Source organism: Salvelinus namaycush, chromosome 31 (assembly GCF_016432855.1).
Source record: "Salvelinus namaycush isolate Seneca chromosome 31, SaNama_1.0, whole genome shotgun sequence".
Taxonomy (NCBI): Eukaryota; Metazoa; Chordata; class Actinopteri; order Salmoniformes; family Salmonidae; genus Salvelinus; species Salvelinus namaycush.
Window position 1 is genome coordinate 33,343,840 of NC_052337.1, and position 25,693 is coordinate 33,369,532.

The 25,693-nt window shown below is 43.8% G+C and overlaps 1 protein-coding gene across 1 annotated transcript in view; it reads left to right on the forward strand.

Moving 5' to 3' along the window:
- Positions 1-25,693, forward strand: part of myo5b (myosin VB) — a 53,291-nt gene that overhangs the window by 23,359 nt on the left and 4,239 nt on the right. The window contains exons 17-39 of the mRNA XM_038970120.1: positions 1,638-1,724; positions 2,519-2,630; positions 3,209-3,420; positions 3,601-3,757; positions 4,215-4,454; positions 4,711-4,947; positions 5,617-5,710; positions 11,861-12,000; positions 12,088-12,207; positions 12,313-12,447; positions 12,631-12,693; positions 16,043-16,288; positions 20,591-20,685; positions 22,174-22,251; positions 22,512-22,710; positions 22,911-23,004; positions 23,162-23,293; positions 23,576-23,727; positions 23,892-23,981; positions 24,238-24,388; positions 24,663-24,957; positions 25,224-25,398; positions 25,557-25,637. Of these exons, the coding sequence (XP_038826048.1) occupies positions 1,638-1,724; positions 2,519-2,630; positions 3,209-3,420; positions 3,601-3,757; positions 4,215-4,454; positions 4,711-4,947; positions 5,617-5,710; positions 11,861-12,000; positions 12,088-12,207; positions 12,313-12,447; positions 12,631-12,693; positions 16,043-16,288; positions 20,591-20,685; positions 22,174-22,251; positions 22,512-22,710; positions 22,911-23,004; positions 23,162-23,293; positions 23,576-23,727; positions 23,892-23,981; positions 24,238-24,388; positions 24,663-24,957; positions 25,224-25,398; positions 25,557-25,637 (3,385 nt within the window). The remainder of the gene's footprint in view (positions 1-1,637; positions 1,725-2,518; positions 2,631-3,208; positions 3,421-3,600; positions 3,758-4,214; positions 4,455-4,710; positions 4,948-5,616; positions 5,711-11,860; positions 12,001-12,087; positions 12,208-12,312; positions 12,448-12,630; positions 12,694-16,042; positions 16,289-20,590; positions 20,686-22,173; positions 22,252-22,511; positions 22,711-22,910; positions 23,005-23,161; positions 23,294-23,575; positions 23,728-23,891; positions 23,982-24,237; positions 24,389-24,662; positions 24,958-25,223; positions 25,399-25,556; positions 25,638-25,693) is intronic.

A 25,693-nucleotide genomic window follows, 5' to 3' on the forward strand; every position in this document is an offset into this window, starting at 1 on the left:
GGAGGTCTACAATTTTTTTTCCTGAGGTCTTGGCTGATTTCTTTTGATTTTTCCATGATGTCAAGCAAAGAGGCACTGAGTTTAAAGGTAGGCCTTGAAATACATCCACAGGTACACCTCCAATTGACTCAAATGATGTCAATTAGCCTACCAGAAGCTTCTAAAGCCATGACATCATTTTCTGGAATTTTCCAAGCTGTTTAAAGGCACAGTCAACTTAGTGTATGTAAACTTCTGACCCACTGGAATTGCGATACAGTGAAATAATCTGTTTGTAAACAATTATTGGGAAAGTTACTTGTAATGCACAAAGTAGATGTCCTAACCCACTTGCCAAAACTATAGTTTGTTAACAAGAAATTTGTGGATGGTTGAAAAACAAGTTTTAATGACTCCAACCTAAGTGTATGTAAACTTCTGACTTCAACTGTATGTAGGCAACAGAATACGGAAGAGTTTGTGTGTCTTGTCTGTCATGTAACTTCTCTGCTCAAATAGCCAAGTTGTTTGGATTAGCAAACTTTTTTCATGTTGACTGAAAAACCTTGCCCATTTTTAGTGGAAGAGATGCTTTTGGGACTTCTGTACCCACTGGTACAGTATTACTACAGTATTACTGTAAACAAAGAGGGCTCTGTTCTGTGTGTATGTTTGTGTACAGTGTGTTTAAGAATCAGAAGCCAACTTCTTACCGTGACTGGCTTCACTAATCAGATCTAGGAGCCTAATATGTGGTCTGCCATTCTTATTTAAACGTGGTACGGTCATGGTGAGGTAATATTTGCTTATGTAAACAGAACACTAATAAACATGCATGGAGTCATGGGAAAAGACAACTAGGAGAGAGTACTGTGTGTGACAGACAGAGAGAGACATCACCTGCGTGTGCTGTGTTTGTTCTTTGGTTGCCTAGACCCGAGTGTAGCCTGAGGTGCTGATTCTGTCTCTTGCTGAATAACTCTCTCAAGTCCTCTGACTCAATAACAGTTTCTCTTGCTCACAGTGGCACAGCCATGTTGACTGTTACCAGAAACTCTCGTCCAAAATAAAGACTGTTTTTCAATAAACAATGTTGTCTTGATAAGCAGTGTTGAATGGGGCATTTAAACCAGCACACTAGATATCCTAGGTTTTTGTTTTTCGAGGTCGATTTAAGGAATTGTCTTGTGTTCTGAAGCTTTTCTACTACAGCACACATTGTCGACTTAGAATGTTTACTTCCGAAAAACAGGACGGAAGGAGAGGTCAGGTTATGTTGCCATCGTCTTGATGCATTCTTTTGCACAAGTGCCTCTTCAAGGTCTCTAAATCTAATGATGTGCCTTGGTCACATGCTGTGGCTGGACTTTAGCAAACATACCGACGGCTGTATGTAGGGACACAGTCAGTCTGCCCAGGCAGCACCTAGCTGACTAGCATTAACCTCCTCTCAATGCTTCTGTCTTCTGCCTAGTGGAGATGTGTACAATACTGAAGGGGAAGCTTAAGCTCAGGTACAGTAAGGAGAGGGTAATAGCCTTTACCTCTGTATATGTATGGTAATTAACCCTACTCCCAGAATGGTGTGTTTTCATTGTGATGGGGAATTGTTTTTGAAACTTTGTATACGTGTTCTTTTGTCCCTCTCTCTGTTGCAGGTTTGACTCTAGGAGAGCTGTGCAGCAACTGAGGGCATGTGGGGTCCTGGAGACCATCCGCATCAGTGCTGCTGGCTACCCATCAAGGTAAGATTGCTTCTCACACACCGTTACACGGGTGGCCCTGTTGTCTGCTCTGTGCAATAGATAGTGGATGCATAGAAATTGATTGTGGTCCTGTGGGTCAGTTGGTAGTGCATTGCGCTTTGCAACGTCATGGGGCGTTGGTTTGATTCCCGCTGGGGCCACCCATATAAAACATTTGTCACTTTGGATAAAAATGTCTGCTAAATGGCATATAATAATAATATTATTAATATTATATATATTGTAATAGAATGTGGTTGTTATGCGACTCCTGGTGATGTAATGGGCATGTCACTTCCGTAATCTGTGCTGCCTGGACGGAGGCTCTTCCTCTGTCTGTTTTTATTGCTCCATCATTGAGCTTTCTCGGTCGTCCTAAGCAGGGAGGAAATTGAATTCCGTCTCCCCTGAGGTACGTGCTTCCCTGAGGGTGAACAGCAGGAGAGCAATTCACCACAGAGCACGAAAAGTCTCTTAATAACAATTTGATTCCGTTACACAGCATAAAACAGATTGCATAAGACAAAGTACTGCGTGAGAAAGTGCAGTCTTACTGTTTCAAGTCTAGAGGACCGACACTAGTCCTGACCTGCTCATGGTCGCAAACCAAAAGAAACTAGAGATGAACAATAATCATGCCTTTATGTCGCGTGGAAGTGGCAAGGACATGTCTTACAATTTGATTTGTTCAAAATAATACAATGGTTTCCTTTTTCATGAATTAAAATATGCCTGTTTCAGATTTGGGCTGTGTGTGTTTGACTTGCTTCTCAGCCAGTCCTATGTGATTCCAGGTGGACGTACCCAGACTTCTTCAACAGATACAGAGTCCTCATGAAGAAGTCAGATATGACCGTAGGAGACAAGAAACTGGTGTGTAGGAACTTACTAGAGACCCTGGTCAAGGTAAGAAAGATTTACGCCCTAAAGCCCCAAGTAGGATAGGAAAGGAAATGAACAAATAGAAAGGAAATGAATGAATAGAAAGGACCACTTTTATTCCTCCCATGGTTGAAGGATGTTGTTCTCTTCAACGGAGCTCCCTAACTCCTTCAGGGCCAGTCCATCTTTGCATCATTGAACCTACTGCATGTCTGCTCTGATACAGTACATGTTAACTTTTCCAGTATTGAGAGACAGCTTTGAACCTGGGGAATGGGGATGTAAAAAGGCAGGTCACGAGTTTCAGTCCTAATGGACAAACCCCGTTGTGTTCTCTGGGAACAGTGGTTAATTCAGCATACACAGCCTGAGATGAATCATGTTATTAATACATTATTACTGGAATATCATTTGTATGCGCCTTGGACAGTATGTCATGGATTCCTTAGGGGAGGCAGGGGGGGGACTATTTAACCTTGTGTTTGATAACGTCCACTTAACTAGCTGCCTTGATGCTCAGTTGATCGAGCTGAAGTTCCATTTAACTGAATGAATGAATGAATGACTGGAAACCAAATGACTTCATCTTTCTCCCTCACCAGGACCCAGACAAGTTCCAGTTTGGTAAGACCAAGATCTTCTTCCGGGCGGGCCAAGTGGCCTACCTGGAGAAGCTGAGGGCAGACAAGTTCCGGTCCGCCTGCATCAAGATCCAGAAGACAGTGCGACGCTGGCTACAGATGGCCCGCTACAAGAAGATACGCAAGTCTGCCATCACCTTGCAGAGATTTGGCCGCGGTTACATGGCCCGCAGGTGAGAGGAGAAGCACAACGTTCTGCTAGACTAACAAAGTAGCTGGTCAATTCAGAATTTTTCCCACGAGGCAACTTCTTGATAAATCACACTACAAGGGTCTTGAACAAGTTTTAATCAATATCGGTGCCAGTGATGTAACTACTTTCCGTGTCCTCCTCCTTTTGCTGTCTTTCTCAGGTATGCGGAGCAGCTGCGTCTAAGCCGCGCTGCTGTTATCTGTCAGAAGCAGTATCGTATGGTCCGAGAGCGGAGGGGCTATCTGAGGGTGAGACAGGCTGTTGTCACCATCCAGGCCTTTACCAGGGGCATGTTCACCCGCAGGATCTTCCAGGAGGTACTACAACCACAACACTCTACCTGTTATGTCACTGGTTTACCTTTTACCTTTTTGATCCTGGATTTTGTATACACTCTCATTTGTTCCCAATCCCACACTGTATTCATGTTGAAGCTATCAGTGGTTAGATCTCTATTAGATCTCTATCTATCTCTATCAGGAGTAAAGAGTACCCTGGGAAGATGCCTCAGTCTTGGACTTGTTGTCCTGTTTGTGTGACTGGAAAATTGGAGACGAAGTGCTCGGATTTGAAATGGAATGTGATCAGGCGGGCCTTGCATAAATGCTGCCTGCTATTGCGCCTTCTCAGATACTCTAGATTCCCTTTGGATTTAGTACTCTAGAATTTCCCCCTACTGGGAAATCTAGTTAACTACATATTTCTCATCACATTGTACAGTATAATAAATGGTTCCTTGTCCCTGATCTCTACCTCTCCTCTCCCCCACCCCAGTTCCTTCTGCATCACAAAGCCATGATCATCCAGAAGCATGTCCGAGGCTGGCTTACTAGGAGGAAGTTCAAGGTGGCACGGAACGCCGCCATCACCATCCAGTGTGCTTACCGCCGCATGCGAGCCAAGCGTGAGCTGAAACAGCTGAAGATTGAGGCGAGGTCCGCTCAACATCTGAAGAAGCTCAACACGGGCATGGAGAACAAGATTGTCCAGCTGCAGAGGAAGATGGATGACCAGGTACAGTCAAAGACGCATGGTTCTGACCCAAGCGACTTTATAGGAGTACACTGACCTGTAACGCTAGTAGCCTACAATGAGTGCCATAATACAAAGACGGGTCAATGAAAGGTCAATATTTCCCTTTGCAATCATTTTGGCACAGAATGTTTTTTGGCTAGTCTAGACTGTAAGTTATGTTAAAATGGGATGGATTTGAAAGTGATGTGACGTCCCATAGTAGTAACAGAGCTCTCTCTCCTGTCCCACTGTTTAGACCAAAGATCTGAAGACTCAGAATGAGCAGCTGGTGGTGGCCAAAGCCTCCCTGGGCTCAGAGGTGAACAAGCTGCAGAAGGAGCTGGAGACCATGCGCAGTCGCCAGGGAGACGGCGGTCAGCTGACCTCTCTGAAGGATGAGCTGGAGAAGCTGAGGGCGGAGCTCCAGGAAGCACACGCCCACAGGAAGAAGCTGGAGGAGGAGCACAGCAACGAGAAGATGAGATTTGAACAGGTGAGCTGTCAATCACTGAAGAGGAGAAAGTACATTTTCCTTTACCTTGTATGTTCTCCAAAGCCCTAATGTTGACTGAAAACAACCTTCTGTTTGAAACACGTGGGTGAAAACAGTCTTCAGTTGCCCGAGTAACTACAGAAGATGCTGGTAGCAGCGGTTTTACTGAATTCTTGCTCTAAGAGTTGAATTACTGAACATCTGTTTCTCCAACAATCTCACTGTGGATTTAACTGTATGTATCAGTGGTCTTCTACTGACCTGAAAGTGATATCATGCATACATTTTTGTATTGTTTTGACCACCTGACTTAAGGAGATCATTGTTAAGTAGATTGGCCTCGGGCTTTCTCAGTGGTAATAGACACCCCTCTTTGGTCCTTTTGATTCTCTCCCAAGTCAGCCAGACAATGCAGGAATTGTCCCTGGCTCTCTAGCTCCGTCTGACATCAGTATGAGAGCCTCACACGCAGGATCGACAGATTTATAGTCACTTAAAGAGAAACAAAACAACTAAATAGACCTTTTTCTCACTTGTAGAGAGTAAGTAGCGTCTATCGTCTGAAGTATCAAATTGAAATAGATAAAAGAAAATGCATTGCTCTTGAACGGCCATGCTCTTTCTGATGTCTCTATTTCTTTCATTAATGCTCTTGTTCTTTTTCCTTAGAGAGTGGAGGAGCTGGAGAGGGAGAATTCCCTGCTGAAGAGTGAAAAGGAGAAGATGAACCAAAGGATTCTGCACCACTCCAAGAGCACAGAAGGTAAGTGCTTTTTAGATCTCATACACCACTAAGACGTAAACGATAGTACTACTACAGTGATTAGTTGATACATATATATAGGAGTGGTTGAAGGTGAAACTGTAGTCACAGTGAGCCCTGCATTCTGCCTGACCTGAGGGGAGGGACGGCTTGTTTCCCCACACAAAAGGTTTTTTTGTGGAAGTAGGACAAGAGGCAGAAACCGCATCAAGTTACATGGCAGCAGCAAAGTGAGACCAAAAAAAAAAAAAAAACTGAAGTCAGCCCTTATTTAGCACTGGGTTCATGTGGAAAAGTATTAGTTTTGGAATATGTACCTTTATGTGTGCGAAACATAAATCAATCAATTTGTTAAATCCATTCGTCAATGGACTTCTCTTTGTCAATGAGAAGTCACTTCTAGTTTACATCATAATCTCTGAACATGACCACTGCCTTTATCTAAATACCATGTGCAGTACTTCAAACGGGATGTTTCATCACAGAGCAGTTAAAAGGAAATCATGGGGCAGCGCACAATTGGCCCAGCGTCGTCCGGGTTAGGGGAGGGTTTGGCCGGCAGGGATGCTCTTGTCCCATCGTGCACTAGCGACTCCTGTGGCGGGCCGGGCGCAATGCACGCTGACACAGTCGCTAGGTGTATGGTGTTTCCTCCGACACATTGGTGCAGGTTCCGGGTTAAGCGGGCATTGTGTCAAGAAGCAGTGCGGTTTGGCTGGGTTGTTTTGGAGGATGCACTTCTCTCGACCTTCGCTTCTCCCAAGTCCGTACGGAAGTTGCAGCAATGGGACAAGACTGTAACTACCAATTGGATAACACGAAATTGGGGAGAAAAAAAGGGGTGAAATTGAAATAAATAAAAAAGTTCAAATCTGGTCCCATCATAGCCTAAATACAACAATTTTATCATAGCCTAAATAAAACTGATTTATTATTATATCATAACCAGAGTTTTACCTGGTGTGGTTAGCCTACCAGATCATGAAAGACTATCCCCCCATCACTCTGGGAACTTTGGTGCCACCTCTAAAATCACCACAAAATGTTACAAATGAAAAAATATATTATATTTGTTTGAATTACTATCTCAACATTTTGACTTGCGTAGTTTCACTTGCGTATATCAAAATGTTGACTTGCATATCTAAACATTTTGGGATAGTAGGCCTATCAAAGAATATATACAGTGCCTTCGGAAAGTACCCCTTGACTTTTTCCACATTTTGTTACATTACAGCCTTATTCTAAAAGGGATTCATTTTTAAAAAATCCTCAGCAATCTACACACAATACCCCATAATGACAAAGTGAAAACACGTTTTTAGAAATGATTGCAAATGTATTAAAAATAAAAAGCTGAAATGCCTTAAGTATTCAGACCCTTTGCTATGAGACTCGAAATTGAGCTCAGGCGCATCCTGTTTCCATTGATCATCCTTGAGATGTTTCTACAACTTGATTGGAGTCCACCTGTGGCAAATTCAATTAATTGGACATGATTTGGAAAGGTACACACATGTCTATAAGGTCCCACAGTTGACAGTGCATGTCAGAGCAAAAACCAATCCGTGAGGTCGAAGGAATTGTCCGTAGAGCTCCGAGACAGGTTTCTGTCGAGGTACAGATCTGGGGAACGGTACCAAAGCATTTCTGCAGCATTGAAGGTCCCCAAGAACATAGTGGCCCCCATCATTCTTAAATGGAAGACGTTTGGAACCACCAAGACACTTTCTAGAGCTGGCCGCCCGGCCAAACTGAGCAATCGGGGGAGAAGGACCCGATGGTCATTCTGACAGAGCTCTAGAGTTCCTCTGTGGAGATGGGAGAACCTTCCAAAAGGACAACCATCTCTGTAGCACTCCACCAATCAGGCCTTTATGGTAGAGTGGCCAGACGGAAGCCACTCCTAAGTAAAAGGCACATGACAGCCCGCTTGGAGTTTGCCAAAATGCACCTAAAGGACACTCATAGCATGAGAAACAAGATTCTCTGGTCTGATGAAACCAAGGTTGAACTCTTTGGCCTGAATGCCAAACGTCATGTCTGGAGGAAACCTGGCACCATCCCTACGGTGAAGCGTGGTGGTGGCAGCATCATGCTGTGGGGATGTTTTTTAGGGACAGGGAGACTAGGCAGGATCGAGGGGAAGATGAATGGAGCAAAGTACAGAAAGGTCCTTGATGAAAACCTGCTCCAGAGTGCTCAGGACCCTCAGACTGGGTGTAAGGTTCAACCTTTCAGCAGGACAACAACCTTAAGCACACAGCCAAGACAACGCAGGAGTGACTTCGGGACAATTCTCTGAATTCTCTGAGACCTGAAAATAGCTGTGCAGCAACTCACCCCATCCAACCTGACAGAGCTTGAGAGGATCTGCAGAGAAGAATGCAAAAAAACTCCCCAAATACAGATGTGCCAAACTTGTAGCATCATACCCAAGAAGGCTCATGGCTGTTATCACTGCCAAATGTGCTTTAACAAAGTACTGAGTAAAGGGTCTGAATACCTATGTAAATGTGATATTTCCGTTTTATCCAAAATCTGTTTCTGCTTTGTCATTATGGGGTATTGTGTATAGATTGAGGGGGAAAAACAATTTAATCAATTTTAGAAGAAGACTGTAACCTAACCAAAATGTGGATAAAGTCAAGGGGTCTGAATACTTTCCAAAGTGTGTGTGTGTGTGTGTGTGTGTGTGTACACACACACACTGCGCTAATAGGCTTCCATTGTTGTTCTTGGCTCAGTGCAGCCGGCAGGCAGCGGCTACTGTGACAATTTCAGAATGTAACAGGGTGTTAACTGCAATTTCTGTTGTTAGGTTCTAAATATCAGAGTAAGAACTCAATGTACACTATGAAAGCTTAAACCAAGTTTATACATGGTTCCACCAGTGATGGTATATGTACCCCAGTTTGGGGTGGAATCTCCTCCTTCTCTTTAAACATTACATCTCTGTTGCTAGGCAGGAAATTAAGTGACGCTGGCAATAAAATGTTCCTTCTCCCTTAACGTGACCTGACCTCGGCCCCCTTCCTCACTAATCCACAGCTCTCCACCCTTATCAGTGCCTGCCAACATGTGATCGTCTTCCCTGCACTCAGTACATTCCAAGCTTAATTGCCTCCACATATACATTCCTCCTACAGATAACCATTAACTTCTGGTGTAGACCCTAGACCAGTGGTTCTTAACCTTGTTGGAGGTACTGAACCCCACCAGTTTCATATGCGCATTCACCGAACCCTTCTTAATTGGAAAAATAAAATATGATTTCTTCAAATTCAAAACATGGGTATATATTTTACTGGTGCACAAAATGAACCGTGCATCAACATCAACACCGTGTGTTCAAAGAACAAAATCATCAAAACATGATTTTCACACAAAAACAAAAACATAATAATGAATATTTACTGCAAATCAGTGTGACTTCTGCTGTTGCCTTTCAGAGACCAGTTCAGAAATGCGCGGCTTCACCTTGGCAAGTGCCACTCATGTCATTTTCGCAACAAAGTCTGTTCCTTTTCTTCGTTTTTATGTCCAGCATCCTCGAAAAGGATTGCTCGCAAAGATATGTTGTAACGAACGGTATGAAAATCTCCAGAGCTTTCTTAGCAATTACAGGGTACGTTACCATTTGTTGACACCAAAACGTTGAAAGCGTTGTTGTTCTGAAGAGTTGCTGTTGAACCTGGCTCTGCTGAATTTCAATGATTTCATCGAGGTATTCATCATTGACATCTGTTGTCTCAACACTAAACGTGAACGGCTGTCTCACCCATGCTGGATATGACTCTCTTGTAGGGAAGTATCCGTCGAGACTTTGCAAGCTCAACTAAGTGCGTGGCAATTGCTTGCTTCAGTTCCGCGGGTACAGAAATGTCTCCGATTCCAGATACATCTTCAATCTTACTTACACAGTCGTCCAGCAGGGGAAAGTTTGCGAAGTTATCGTTCTCTGTTCGTCGTTTCCATAACGGTAGCTTTTTTTGAAAAGCCTTCAGGTTTTCCTCCGCTTCGATGATGTTGACTCCACCGCCCTGCATTTTTTGATTGAGATGATTGAGAGCTGCGAAGATATCAGCCATGTACGCTAAAATGAGAATGAACTCAGAATTTTTGAAGCAATCTGCATGACAATGTTGGTGCTCTTGCAAAAACAGGGCTAATTCCACACGCACGGCAAAAACACGAGTCAGCACCTGTCCCCGGGATAGCCACCGAACGTTAGAATGGTACAGAAGTACCTCGAATTCAGAGCCCATTTCTTTACACAGCTCACTGAAGATGCGGTGCCTCAGAGCACTAGTTCGCACATAGTTCACGCATTCCACTACAATTTTTAATACTTCTGCCAGTTTTGGAGGCAAGGTTTTTGTTGCCAACGCATGCCTGTGCAGAATACAATGCGTAACAATGATGTGTGGTGCATCGGCTTTCACTAGCGCACCAAAACCAGACTTTCTTCCCAGCATGACTGGAGCTCCGTCCGAACAAACTGCAGAAACCATATCCCACGAAAGATTGTTGTCTTTGAAGAAGTCATCCACAAGTTTCTTCACATCGGCTGCCTTAGTTGTTGTTGTAAGAGGCTTACAAAATAAAAAATCTTCCTTTATCACGCCGTCTTTCACATAGCGCACGAATACAGCAAGCTGGCTTAGATTGGAAACGTCTGTGGTCTCGTCGAGTTGAAGGCTGAATTTTGCCGGGCTTGAAATCAGATCTGCAACTACTTGAGCCAAGATGTCTTTGCTCATGTCCTCTAATCTGTCGCTGATGGTGTCATTTGAAAGAGGAATTTGGGATAACTTAACTTCAGCCTCTTTTCCCAACATGATATTCGCCATCTTCAACACAGCTGGTTTTATGAGTGTTTCACCAATGGTGTGTGGTTTGCCCTGCTTTGCGATCAGGTAAGCAACTTCGTACGATGCTGTGAGGATCGGTTTGTTGATGGGTACAAAGCCGAGAACAGGCAGAATAGGCTTTTCATCGAATCTGGCTCTCTTCACCTTGAATTCAGCGAGCGTTGTGTTCTTGTATTTTCCATCTCCATGCAGTTTAAGGAAGTGTTCTCTTAGTTTTGCCGGTGCTAGACAAGAATTGCTCAACTTGGCATTGCAAATCATGCAGTTAGGACGCTGACTCCCATCACGTTCCGTTATACATGTGAATCCATATTGTACATATTCGTCCGACCACTTTCTTTTTTTGCTCGACATAGTAAGTATGAAGGGATTAAAATATTAAGAAAGAAATCACAAGACGTACCATCACGACAGTCACAAGTCGACTACTGAGCGCACCAAATTCCCTGCAGCACAGATAGGCCAAGCGATGTAGCGTGATCACCTGCAGCCAATGATGGCCAAGCGGGGCGTGTCATCACGAATCATATGAGTCGGATGTGTGTCTTGACCTCCGCCGAACCCCTGAGACTGACTCACTGAACCCCTGGGGTTCGATCGAACCCAGGTTAAGAACCACTGCCCTAGACTATAGCACCCCTCATGTCTCAATATTTAAAGTTTAGAAATCTGAACCCATCACAGGTAAAAACTCAATAAAACAAGTATCTAATATAAGTCTATACATTTCAGCTGTTTCAAAAACATTGCTCTGTAGGAGTGTTAAGCTCAACGAGGTAAACTGCCCTGCTCGGAGGGGTCAACTGTCAGGCGAGTGTAGTGCGTGAAAACTGTCATCTCTTTTCTAGTGTAAAACCAGATGTAACGCTCCAGGCGTGATCATTTCGCAAGTTTACGTGACAGTATTGTCTCTCAAAGATCTATGCCTCTCGAGAACCTCTCAAGAATGTCCCTATGCTATCGGCAATGTGAAAGCGGTCCAATATAGAAAAGTTATTTGGAATCTTGACAATACAATAACCTATCCCTCAAATTAACATTTGAAATGGTGCTGACACCAAGGTGCTATTCCAAGTAACTTAATAAAATAAACTTGACATCAAAGACTAGCAATAGATATTCAGTACCTGTAATGGAGAATACTGTATGTAACTTATTGATGGCTTGTTTTCTAGTCACTCAAATGAAGGCTCATCTATAGGACAGTAATTGAGTAATAGTGAAAGTGGAGACTCATGAAAGTGATTGATGTGGACTGGTCGTGTGCGTGTTTCAGACCAGGAGAGCAGTGCATCCCAGAGTGTGGGTCGGGTCCAGGCAGAGCTGGATGAGGAGAGGCAGCGCTACCAGAACCTGCTCAGGGAGTTCTCCAGACTGGAGCAGAGATATGACAACCTACAGGAGGCCAAGGTGCGTGTGTGTTTGTGTTTGTGCACATTTGCATGTAGGTGTCCTATGCCAAGCCAGATATCCAATGGTTTCCTGTCTCCTCTTACCCTTCAGTTTCAGCCTGGCCACAGGAGGAACAATTCTAACCAGAGCAGCCTGGAGTCTGACTCCAATTATCCCTCCATTTCTACCTCGGAGGTGGGAGACACTGACGATGCCATCCAACTCGTAGAGGTAAGACCTCCTTAACCAGGATTAACCAGTTTTATACAGTCTAACACAGGCTTACTGTACATAGTTGCTTGGACTAGGTTTTGACCTGACATTGTTCCCCTGCAGGAGATGGGAGTGGAGAAGGCAGCAATGGACATCGGTGTGTTCATGAAGCTGCAGAAGCGTGTTAGGGAGCTGGAACAGGAGAGGAAGAGACTGCAAGTCAACCTGGAAAAGATAGAGGACCAGTCTAAGCGCAAGGTGGGCCTATGTCTCAGTCTAGTGTTATGCTCTTGCTTATTTTTCTATACTTCTAAAATACCTACACAGAAGTTTCTCCCGTTACTCTTTGTCTTGAATACCTTTAAGTTTAAGATCCTCAAGCTGCCTGCCTCTGCCTTATCGACCCAAAGTGGAATATTTACTATTCGCCATCTCTCTTAGGGCATTGAGCCAAAGATGACATCAGAGCAAGAGAATGCGGATCTGGCCTACAACAGTCTCAAGGTACAGATCCATCCACCCCCACACAGATACACCAACTAACATGCATACACACAGACAACCACAGTGTACAGTACTATTCAGCAGTGGGATGTCTCTATTTGTGGTGTTCCATTTCTTCTTCACTCTGGATGTTCTGGTGTCTTTGGTCTTCCTGCCCTCAACTTCTCGAGCATATTCAAAAAATGAAATTGTATGTTCACAGGTCGCCACAGAAAGGTAGAGGATCTGATTCATGTTAATTTTGTAGCAACACCTTTTCACTGGAATAATAATTTCAATATCCATGACACACAGTTGAAAACAAAAAACTAAAATATAACTGCGAGCAGCAATGAATGGGGTTCACAGGATGAGAGAAAGGACGCACAGGCAGTTGAATAACAAAGCAAAGGTTCATTAGAGGAATATGTTTAAAGTATTTTTTTAGCATATCTGCTAATGTATATCTATAGGTACAATGCGGCCATATTTGAATGCAGCAACAACAAAAAATCTCAAAACCATTAAAGACTGAGTCTAAATACAAAATCAGGAGTGAATCTGGCATATGGTGCATGAGGAGAAGATGATTGCATATGATTTTGAGCATTACCGTTACATATGCAAATAATTAGATGTTGAAAGTCCTTGTTTTTTGAGATATCAATACCAAATTCAATGTGGTTTACCTTAGAGACGTCCATGATAGCGATGACAAGTTTCAAGTTAATAGGCAACTGCGAAGTGAATTTAAAGTGGTTTAAATGGATACGTAAAATCTGAACTCTGCCATCTTTTGTCCAGCTTTTCTCAAGCTAAGTTAAGACACGTACCATGGGTATACTTTCCAAATGTGTTGTCATTTGGTCCTATGGTTCATGATAAGTGTTTTTTGCATATTAGCCTATGTGCTAATATGCTTCCACTGGTATAGTGTGGCCATCTTTTAATGCATCAGCGTTATTTTCTCAAACTCTTTAGGGACTATTGTGATGAGTCCAAAAACCAACTTTATTTATTGATTTAAAATTTTGCAGGATGAAATCTCTTGATGCACCATTCCATTTTCAAGTGTTCAAATTATTATGATTTTTTTTACAAACAATACTTGGTAACAAAAATATGGCAACTACTGTCTAATAATAAAACGTACAATCAACAGAATAAAAAAGTTGTTGTACAACTACTAATAGGTCTACAACTAATAAAAATGACTTCCAACTACAACTAATAAAACTAAGTACCTATAATATATACAGTGCATTTGGAAACTATTCAGACCCCTTGACTTTTTCCACATTTTGTTATGTTACAGCCTTATTCTAAATTTGATTTTTATTTAATTTTTTCATCAATCTACACACAATACCCCATAATGACGAAGCAAAAACATTTTTTTAAAGAAATGTTTGCAAATGTATTGCAGATGCAAACAAGGTATCTGTTTTTTGTAAGTATTCAGACCCTTTGCCCTGAGACTCAATTTTGCTCAGGTGCATCCTTTTTCCATTGATCATCCTTGACTGGAGTCCACCTATGGTAGATTCAATTGATTGTACATGATTTGGAAAGGCACACACCTGTCTATACAAGGTCCCACAGTTGACAGTGCATGTCAGAGCAAAAACCAAGCCATGAGGTCGAATGAATTGTCCGAGAAAGGATTGTGTCGAGGCACAAATCTGGGGAAGGGTACCAAAACATTTCTGCGACTAGGGTTTCGATTATTTACGTTAGACATACTATGGTTACACACATGATCAACATATTATGGTTACCATACTATAATTTCTGCAGCCTTGAAAGGCAGGTATCAACATGGCCGAACGAGAAGCTGCCAGCGATTTCTAGAAATCGCTTTCTATGGATATTAACCTTTTTTCTATGAATACAAATCGCTGTCTGTGTGAGAACTTTTTTTATACGCATGAGAACTTTTTTTTTTATACGACTACAAATCGCTTTCTACGCGTGAGAACATTTTGTATTTTTCTTGTCGTCAAATCCCTGCCAAAAGCCAGGTGACCTAAGCGCTTTCAAATATGGAGTTGCAGGTTTGCCATGTCTGTCATGTTTGCGCATATCTCTTCTATGTGCAAATCTTTATGGCATTTTACAGTCATTTTAATTAAGGCCATTGGAAATGACCTGCATATCTGCGGTTATAAGAAATTTATAATGCAATATATCGATTTACAAATACAAATCAGAAGGTGTTTGGATAGTGAATTGCATTTGTGGATTGGGGATTTACATTTGTGAATACATTTGGCATGATATTGATCCCATATAATAGTACCATAATAGCACAGGCCACAGGGTTTAGATTCGATTGGCAGTAAAAATGTGTGCGTCGTGAACATTTTACAGGTTTGAGCCATGGGATCTAATGTATCTGAGTCTACTGCACAAGTGAAATGATAACTGCTATTGGTGCCTTTCTGGACTCATTGCAAAGAGAGAGAGAGAGAGTTGAGCACTTTCAGTCACTGTACAGTATCTTAGAAGATTAATAATCTTGTCAGTGTATCTATGAATCAACTGCAGTAGTCTTCGTGGCTTTTAGCTACTTGCCATAGCTAAATACTGTAGCTACTTGCCATAGCTAAATACTGTAGCTACTTGCCATAGCTAAATACTGTAGCTACTTGCCATAGCTAAATACTGTAGCTTCTTGCCATAGCTAAATACTGTAGCTTCTTGCCATAGCTAAATACTGTAGCTACTTGCCATAGCTAAATACTGTAGCTACTTGCCATAGCTAAATACTGTAGCTTCTTGCCATAGCTAAATACTGTAGCTACTTGCCATAGCTAAATACTGTAGCTACTTGCCATAGCTAAATACTGTAGCTTCTTGCCATAGCTAAATACTGTAGCTTCTTGCCATAGCTAAATACTGTAGCTTCTTGCCATAGCTAAATACTGTAGCTTCTTGCCATAGCTAAATACTGTAGCTACTTGCCATAGCTAAATACTGTAGCTACTTGCCATAGCTAAATACTGTAGCTACTTGCCATAGCTAAATACTGTAGCTACTTGCCATAGCTAAATACTGTAGCTACTTGCCATAGCTAAATACTGTAGCTTCTTGCCATAGCTAAATACTGTAGCTACTTGCCATAGCTAAAATGAAAATCAACTACAAATAGTTTCTCTACAAAGATTTACTTACTAAAGTACTCACAATGTGGCAGCAATCACATCTTATTCTGCTCTATATTACTTTAGTACCTGTATTGGTATCAATCACTGTCATTCTTCCTTACATTGAGCCTTGGCATTTCATTACTTTTATTACCAACGATTACCAAAGTAAAATTTTAGATTGCCAATAAATCTCTTTGAACTTTGGCCTTGTTTTTCCACAGAGACAGGAGCTGGAGTCTGAGAACAAGAAGCTGAAGAATGACCTGAACGAGCTGAGGAAGGCCATCGCTGACCGCGCCTCCAAGAACAGCTCCTCCAATGAGCTTCAGGACGGCTACAACCTGCTGCTGGGCCAGCTCAAGGCAGCCAATGAGGAGCTGGATGTGCGTAAGGATGAGGTCCTTATCCTCAGGAGTCAGATTGTCACTGCAGCCCAGCAGAAAGAGAAGGAGACAACCAATCACATTGTAAGTCACCAAACTGGGAGCTGAAAGTTGACATGGCTTCATTTGTCCAATGGGAAGTGTTTATTGTCCAGTTTATATGGCCCTATTTGTTAATCAAAAGGTTATCTACACATTAAACGGGTACCAGGGACCTTAAAATTAGTCTTGTGAGGCTTGCATTCTAGGGAAAAACGGATAACACCATCATGTTCATGAGTCTCAGCATCTCACACATATCTCTAGCTTAAGCAGATGGATTTTGATGGAGATGTTTTTATGTTAATTAGATTTCCACTGGGGCGCGACCATTGTAGGCCAAGGGTTGAAAGAATGTTCCACAGCATGTCTCCACGACTCCACAGCAAGTTGTTAGTGCCCCTAGTTATCCAAATTGCCCAGATATATTTATATACATATATATATATTTATATTATTATTATTTATTTCTTTGAAAACTTTTTTTTTTATTGCATATAAGCATCGAACCATTATCGAACCAGGAAGTCATGTGTTAGAATGATGATATTAATACAGCTTCGATGGTGCTTTGCATCTGGAAGGCAGGTACAGTATGGGGAGGTGTGTCTCAGCTTAATATAGTAACGATAGCAGAACTAACGATACACAACCGCAATGCACACAACAGCACTATATGAAATTATGCCAATATAAAAACATTATCTAGCAGGCGCCCCAAACACTTACTCTGTTGTCGTCTGTTCTCTTGGCACCAGGCATATATTTTTCCTCGAGTGGATGGTCAGGGCGCCGGAACATAATTACAAATAATTTGTAGACTGCACATTGACCGCAAGATGCACAAACCGATATATTTTACTAAAACATTAATTTCACACCTTGCTTACATTTGTATACAAGAGTGTATGATCACAAAGTATCTTTCTATTATGCATGGGAATACTTTGCAACAGCATTCCAAGTTACTTGGAGCTGATTTGCTGGTGTTTTTACAGTCTTTAATGTCCAACAATAAAACATTAAAATAAATCAAATAAAAATGTTTTGGTCACATGCAGATGTTATTGCGAGTGTAGCGAAATGCTTGTGCTTCTAGTTCCCGACAGTGCAGTAATATTTAACAAGTAATCTAATAATTTCCCAACAACAACCTAATACACACAAATCTAAGCAAAGGGATGGAATAAAAATATATACATATAAATACACTGCTCAAAAAAATAAAGGGAACACTTAAACAACACAATGTAACTCCAAGTCAATTACACTTCTGTGAAATCAAACTGTCCACTTAGGAAGCAACACTGATTGACAATAAATTTCACATGCTGTTGTGCAAATGGAATAGACAAAAGGTGGAAATTATAGGCAATTAGCAAGACACCCCCAATAAAGGAGTGATTCTGCAGGTGGTGACCACAGACCACTTCTCAGTTCCTATGCTTCCTGGCTGATGTTTTGGTCACTTTTGAATGCTGGCGGTGCTCTCACTATAGTGGTAGCATGAGACGGAGTCTACAACCCACACAAGTGGCTCAGGTAGTGCAGCTCATCCAGGATGGCACATCAATGCGAGCTGTGGCAAGAAGGTTTGCTGTGTCTGTCAGCGTAGTGTCCAGAGCATGGAGGCGCTACCAGGAGACAGGCCAGTACATCAGGAGACGTGGAGGAGGCCGTAGGAGGGCAACAACCCAGCAGCAGGACCGCTACCTCCGCCTTTGTGCAAGGAGGAGCACTACCAGAGCCCTGCAAAATGACCTCCAGCAGGCCACAAATGTGCATGTGTCTGCTCAAACGGTCAGAAACAGACTCCATGAGAGTGGTATGAGGGCCCGACGTCCACAGGTGGGGGTTGTGCTTACAGCCCAACACCATGCAGGACGTTTGGCATTTGCCAGAGAACACCAATATTGGCAAATTAGCCTTTGGCGCCCTGTGCTCTTCACAGATGAGAGCAGGTTCACACTGAGCACATGAGCACGTGACAGACGTGACAGAGTCTGGAGACGCCGTGGAGAACGTTCTGCTGCCTGCACCATCCTCCAGCATGACCGGTTTGGCGGTGGGTCAGTCATGGTGTGGGGTGGCATTTCTTTGTGGGGCCGCACAGCCCTCCATGTGCTCGCCAGAGGTAGCCTGACTGCCATTAGGTACCGAGATGAGATCCTCAGAGCCCTTGTGAGACCATATGCTGACACATGCACATTTGTGGCCTGCTGGAGGTCATTTTGCAGGGCTCTGGCAGTGCTCCTCCTTGCACAAAGGCGGAGGTAGCGGTCCTGCTGCTGGGTTGTTGCCCTCCTACGGCCTCCTCCACGTCTCCTGATGTACTGGCCTGTCTCCTGGTAGCGCCTCCATGCTCTGGACACTACGCTGACAGACACAGCAAACCTTCTTGCCACAGCTCGCATTGATGTGCCATCCTGGATGAGCTGCACTACCTGAGCCACTTGTGTGGGTTGTAGACTCCGTCTCATGCTACCACTAGAGTGAGAGCACCGCCAGCATTCAAAAGTGACCAAAACATCAGCCAGGAAGCATAGGAACTGAGAAGTGGTCTGTGGTCACCACCTGCAGAATCACTCCTTTTTTGGGGGTGTCTTGCTAATTGCCTATAATTTCCACCTTTTGTCTATTCCATTTGCACAACAGCATGTGAAATTTATTGTCAATCAGTGTTGCTTCCTAAGTGGACAGTTTGATTTCACAGAAGTGTGATTGACTTGGAGTTACATTGTGTTGTTTAAGTGTTCCCTTTATTTTTTTGAGCAGTGTATATGGATGACCGAGCGGCATAGGCAAGATGCAGTAGATGGTATAAAATACAGTATATACATATGAGCTGAGTAATGTAAGATATGTAAACATTATTCAAGTGGCATTATTAAAGTGACTAGTGATCCATTTATTAAAGTGGTCAATGATTTCAAATCTGTATCTAGGCAGCAGCCTCTCTGTGTTAGTGATGGTTTTGTTCAGAGAATTTGAGGTTCCAAATAAAATCACACGCGGGCCACCATTTGGGGAACCCTGCTATAGGTTTTGTGACAGTAGTAACGATAGAAGCTCTCTGACTGACACAGAACTACATTCTCATGGCTGTTTAATTCCTTACGTTCGGGGGTGGGACAAGCGGAGACCAGGAAATCAACCTCACTCCTCCCTAAAGCTTGTTGTAGTTTTCCAAAAACACGTTATCTCCAAATATGTCACTGAGGGTCAAATCTGGAAAACAACAATACCTAGCTTTTTGATCTACAGAACGCATTTGGAAGCTGTTTCCGTAACGTGACAAAAAAATGTAGGTAAAAAAAAAATCCTGAACGTTCGTTTAAGGATGGCTGATATACTTTTCTTGTTTGTGACTTATGTGGGTTGAAGGTCAACACGATTATTATCATTATGCAGCGCAATTGAATTGAGTCAAGTCAGCCAGTGATGGAAAAGCACATGATAGTCTTGCACTGTATGTTATGGATTCCAGTGACCTGTATCTTACCCAAACAAAACACTGGAATATTTGATCAAATGTTTCCAGTTGGATTTAGACAGAGGTACAGGCAGACTAGTATGTAACTGGAGAGTCTCATTATGAGACGTTTGAGAGAGACTGGCCTCCGTGCCAGACCTCCAACTGGAACTGAGAATGACAGCGTCTGACAGATCAGTCCTTACACTGTAATAATCCAGCGCGGCATTCACCTGTAGTTATGTCCTCCTGAAGAGAGTTCCGAAGATGATCCCCACTGCTGTTAAACACCGTGGGTAGCCAGGCGTTTGGTTTGAGAGGGAGTGCCTCAGGACAGAGAGCAGAGAGAGCGCATGGTGTGCGGGAGGCAGCAGAACAGACAGCTCTCATTCACTCAGGCGTTTCCACTTCTACCCCCTCACATCTCTTCCCCCCCCACATCTAGGTAATATTTCAGACACTCCTGAGCTGCACTCTCCCAGTCCCACCTGCTAGGCTAGTGGAGGATATGCCTTGTGTGTCATACTCCTTAGAAGGGTGGTGATTATGACTCCTCCGAGATGATGGCCTGTCGCTCTGATTCTTCCTTTCCCAACTGTTGAAGCTGATTGGTTCAGATGCAGATATTAGAGAGGCGCTGGCCTGTAATATGAAAGTGTGTTGAGGGCAGCTGTACTACAATATGTCCTATGACTCACGTTTGAGTGCGTGTTAAACACTGACTGGGTTTGACCTAAAGAGGGAAAGAGACAAGTCGGATGAATGTCATTACCTTATAAAGCAGTGGCAGATGTACCCACCAACTCTCTCCCACGGGTTTTGCTACCTCTTCAATGGCATCATAAATTGACCTTCATGTCCCCCTCTCTCCATAGGAAACTAATAACTTGCCTGAATGGACCAACAGCAAGAAGCCCATAGACAAGGAGGAGGCTCTGAGGTCCTATCATGGACTCTGTGAGTCTAAGAAGTAAGTGTCTTTCTTTACCTTATATTGGAAGTACAGTCATGGAATACACACTGGCCTGTGATGAATATGGCCTCTTTTTTTTTTGTCATACCCACTGGCGCACAGAATGTTTTTCAATGTAAATATCACATTTATACTTCTGGGTTGACAGGGTGAAATGGAAATGAGGAAAGTGTTTGGTGGTTCAGTTTTCATTCCATGTGACTACATCAAACTGTTGCCAGTGCTACTATTGTTTTGTCTAGAGACCTTCACTACTGTACTTCTATGTCCGGCGCTTAGTCCAAGAGACAGTGTAGCTACAGTATGCTCAAGGTGACAGACCAACCCCCCCCCCCCCCCCCCCCCCCCCCCCCCCCCCCCCCCCCCCCCCCCCCCCCCCCAGGGAAAGCACTCGAGGCGAAACAGTTTAAGCACCGTCTTCACCCAATCCTTATACGTCAATATAACCAGTGACGAAAACCCCAAAAACAGAACTAATGCTGCTCGGATCTCCCGCATCGCATTCAGTCCAGGAAGTTTCTCTCAGTCTATGAGCAGAATCTGCCCACAGGAGATGACTCTCAGGGTAACATCGGATCACCTTTCTAATCTAAACTGTCCCAATCACTTTGACGGTATAATGACATATTCATGAAAAACTGCCCTGCTTTTGATTCCACCCTATTGAAATTGACACAGTAATATCCTTCCTGAGCCATCTACCTTCATGGCCCTCTGTGTCATCATTAACAGAACCCTCAGACAGCCAGTGAGTGACGGGACTTAGATGGCACTCAGATTGCCAGGGAGGAAAGACATTTGTGTTGCTCATAATGAGCCACTCGAAGCACACAGATTCATCGCGATCCAAAGCAATCTTCCGTTGACCCGCGATCTATTCCTGTTTTATATCTTTCATTCTGTGTCGGTTTGAGAGACCTAGCCAAAATGCCAGGGTGATTTGAACACCTCTGTTGTGGTCCCGTGTGGCTCAGTTGGTAGAGCATGGCGCTTGCAACGCCAGGGTTGTGGGTTCGATTCCCACGGGGGGCCAGTACAAAAAAGTATGAATGTATGTACTTGTAAGTCGCTCTGGATAAGAGCGTCTGCTAAATGACGTAAATGTAAATGTAATGCAGAGCAGAACCTTTTAACCTGGAGGTATTTGTTAGACGTCCTCATTATGGCAGAATGCAGATAGATGGCAGTAATGAGAGGCAGATGCTGATATAACGACACTCTCACCGTGATCGGGTTTTAAAAGGGTGATGGTAGTGTCTGTCTGTTGTGTGAGAGCTTTTTCCTATGTCAGCTATAGGATTTTAACTGGAGAATCTCTGGTTCTGCTCTACCTCTCTGTGATGCTAACTCCTATTGCTCTGTTCTGTTTTCTCCTGTCCATTTTTGTTTCACTTCCTCCTGTCACTCCTTTCTTCTTGCCATCTCTCGCTTTTCCTCTATCTCTCCGTCTCGCTATCTCTATCTCTCCTGGCTTGCCGCCGGCAGCAAAGCTTCAGACTGGGGTTATTTGAATGAAGATGGCGAGCTGGGCCTGGCATACCAGGGTCTAAAGCAAGTGGCCAGGTTATCTTCTGCTTTCCTTCTCTACTTACTGCCTTCCTGTTTTATCCTCTCCCCGTTCCTATGCCTCTGGTAAAAGAGGCACAAACTGTGGGGGTTAAGATGTGAGTTAATGAGCTATGAAACCATACTTAATACAGTAAGTCTCCACACTATGGTACCGGAATGCTACAAGTTAGGCGTTTAGGAAGGTTCAGTCAGCTTTAGGCTTATTGTAACCATCCCCTCTCTCCTCCTCCTCCCCCTCTCCTCCTTTCCCCCAGGCTGTTAGAGGCCCAGCTCCAGTCTCAGGCCAGGAAGCACGAGGATGAGCTGGAGGCGTTCCACACCCAGGTTGAGTTGCTAAAGGACGACATAGAGAAGAAGCAGGAGATGCTGAACCACACCATGTCTCTGTCCCCTGAGGCCCAGGTGGAGTACAGCGTCCAGCAGGAGATCACCCGCCTCACCAACGACAACCTGGTGAGAACACTGCAATCAGATTGCTGATCTAGGACTCTCAACCATACTATTATGATCCAAAAGGCAAAACTGATCCTGTATCAGCAGTCCTACTCTGAGACTCTTTGAATACAGGCCCAGGGGCACCTATTGGAATGGAACAGCCCGGAGCTCTGAAGGTTAGTGTTGAGTTGACCATCTTGAATGTTTTGTTACTATAGGACTTAAAAGAGCTTGTGGAGAAACTGGAGAAGAACGAGAGGAAGCTGAAGAAGCAGCTGAGGATCTACATGAAGAAAGTACAGGAGCTGGAAGGTGAGAGACCTGGAGCTCCTAATGAATTCTGTAGCCTATTCATTTATTGGTCTCACTAAGCTGTAATGAAGGCCAAAGGGACATACTGTATGATGGTTGTTGCAGTGTCAGTGACCACTTTGTCCTCTGCTCTGTCCAGTGTCCGTGACTGCAGCAGCATCCCAGTCCACCACGGCCAAACCAGAGATGACCCGTCAGGTGACTGTCCAGCGCAGAGAGAAGGACTTTGAGGGCATGCTGGAGTACTACAAAGAGGACGAGGCCCTGCTGGTCAAAACGCTCATCACAGGTACGACGTGGCGGCAGAAAGCCAGCTCATCACACAATATGACAGCATCCCAAGTACAAACACTTGTCAAGTCCAGAGCGTATCACTATATTCTCAAATCCACACGATGACTACAATGATTACTGAAATGAGTGGATGAACTTGTTCCAGGACACATCACTCTCTGTTTTCGAAATGGAATGGGTTAACATTGGGATAACTTATTGTAATGCGGTGTTCATGTAATGTTATTGTGATAACAATGTTATTGTAATAACTAAGATGTGCTGTTTGGTGTTCCAGACATGAAGCCCCACGCTGTATCAGCAACAGTGCCCTGCCTACCTGCCTACATCCTCTTCATGTGCATCCGCCATGCGGACTACATCAACGATGACCAGAAGGTCCACTCTCTGCTCACCTCCACCATCAACGCCATTAAGAAGGTCCTCAAGGTATAGATACAGAGCTGTATTCCCGCATACAGATGGAGACTTCACTCACATACTTTAATGCGGTGCACAATCTTTGGAAGTAAGTTGCGAGTCAAGCTCGGTCAGAATACAGTACAACGACTCTGGTATTTGAACGTTCTCTTCATTTTGCAATGCCTCTGCAGAAAAACAATGATGACTTTGAGATGACCTCCTTCTGGCTGGCCAACACGAGTCGTCTGCTGCACTGTCTCAAGCAGTACAGTGGAGATGAGGTGAGGCTTACTTTGAACGATCAGAGATCATTCTGCTTATTATAAACTGTGACGAGATGCTAGAAAGGATGCTCAGTACTTTAGCTGGTTGAAATAAGCGGTAGATTGTCTGACATTTATACAGTCTGACTACTCCTTGACTCCTCTCCACGCACAATGCATTTTAAAGATGTGCAGACGGAAATACACTTGCTTTAACCTACTCTACAAATTGTAGATCTCCACAACTCTCATTCCTGTCTTGCTGTGTTCCCAGGCGTTTATGACTCAGAACACGGCCAAGCAGAATGAGCACTGTCTGAAGAACTTTGACCTGGCAGAGTACCGCCAGGTGCTGAGTGACCTCTCCATCCAGATCTACCAGCAGCTCGTCAAGGTGGCAGAGCACGTCATGCAGCCCATGATCGGTGAGGTGCTGGGGTAGCTCGGTGGCAAGAACTGTATGGTCCAGAAGTTTGAGACAATGGAGTTGGAAATTGACCAACCATTTCTTCATTCTGGGTTGATTGTACTGCTGTTTTGACATTGTAAAATCCCTTATTATACTGATCTATATTTTCCACAGCTGAATGTTATAGTTCAGTACTTAGGTTTCCTAAAAGAAGAAAAGTGAACCAGTTAAACCTATAGATATGAATGAATGAACATTGCGTTAACTATCTCCTCCCTTCAACTGGGCAGTGTCGGCCATGTTGGAGAGTGAGTCTATCCCCAGCCTTGCGGGAGTGAAGCCCATGGGTTACAGGAACCGCTCCTCCAGCATGGACAAGGACGAGGAGGGCCCAGGGAGCTACACCCTGGAGGCCCTGATCAGACAGCTGGGCCAGTTCCACGTGGTGATGGGCGAGCACGGCCTGGACCCAGAGATAGCAGGCCAGGTGGTCCGGCAGCTGTTCTACAGCATCAACGCTGTCACCCTCAACAACCTGCTGCTCAGGAAAGACGTCTGCTCCTGGAGCACTGGCATGCAGCTCCGGTATGTTTATATATCAATATATCAATATATATATATATATATATATATATATATATATATATATATATATATATATATATATATATATATACACACACAGAACCATGCTGGGGATATTATATGTTCTAGGGACTGACCAGGAAAAGATCTTTAATGCTACAGTATAGCTGAGAGGAGCACTCATTAAAGTAGCATAAGGGTTTCATTTATGACCCGTCACTGAAGAGGTGGGTCTATACTAAGTGTCTTTCACTGGGATTGGTCAGGTACAACATCAGTCAGATGGAGGAGTGGCTTCGGGGGAAGAACCTCCACCAGAGTGGGGCGGTGGTTAACATGGAGCCCGTCATCCAGGCCGCCCAGCTGCTTCAGGTCAAGAAGAAGACGTCCCAGGATGCCGAGGCCATCTGCTCACTGTGTACCGCTCTCACCATGCAACAGGTACACTCATACACCTGTTACAGAAAGCTGTTACGAGCCTGTTGCACATCAACAATCCTTGAGCACCGGAACGCCCCTCACAACTCCCTCTCAACGTTCACAGGAAGAGTGACGTGTCTTGTCTTCATATATTAACCAGTGTCTTATTTGTCGTACAGATTGTGAAAATCCTCAACCTCTACACCCCGCTCAACGAGTTTGAGGAAAGAGTCACTGTGTCCTTCATCAGAAACATCCAGGTAACAGCTCTCTGTCCGTTATAATGTGTGATTGCCTGAAACCACTTCCAGTCAAA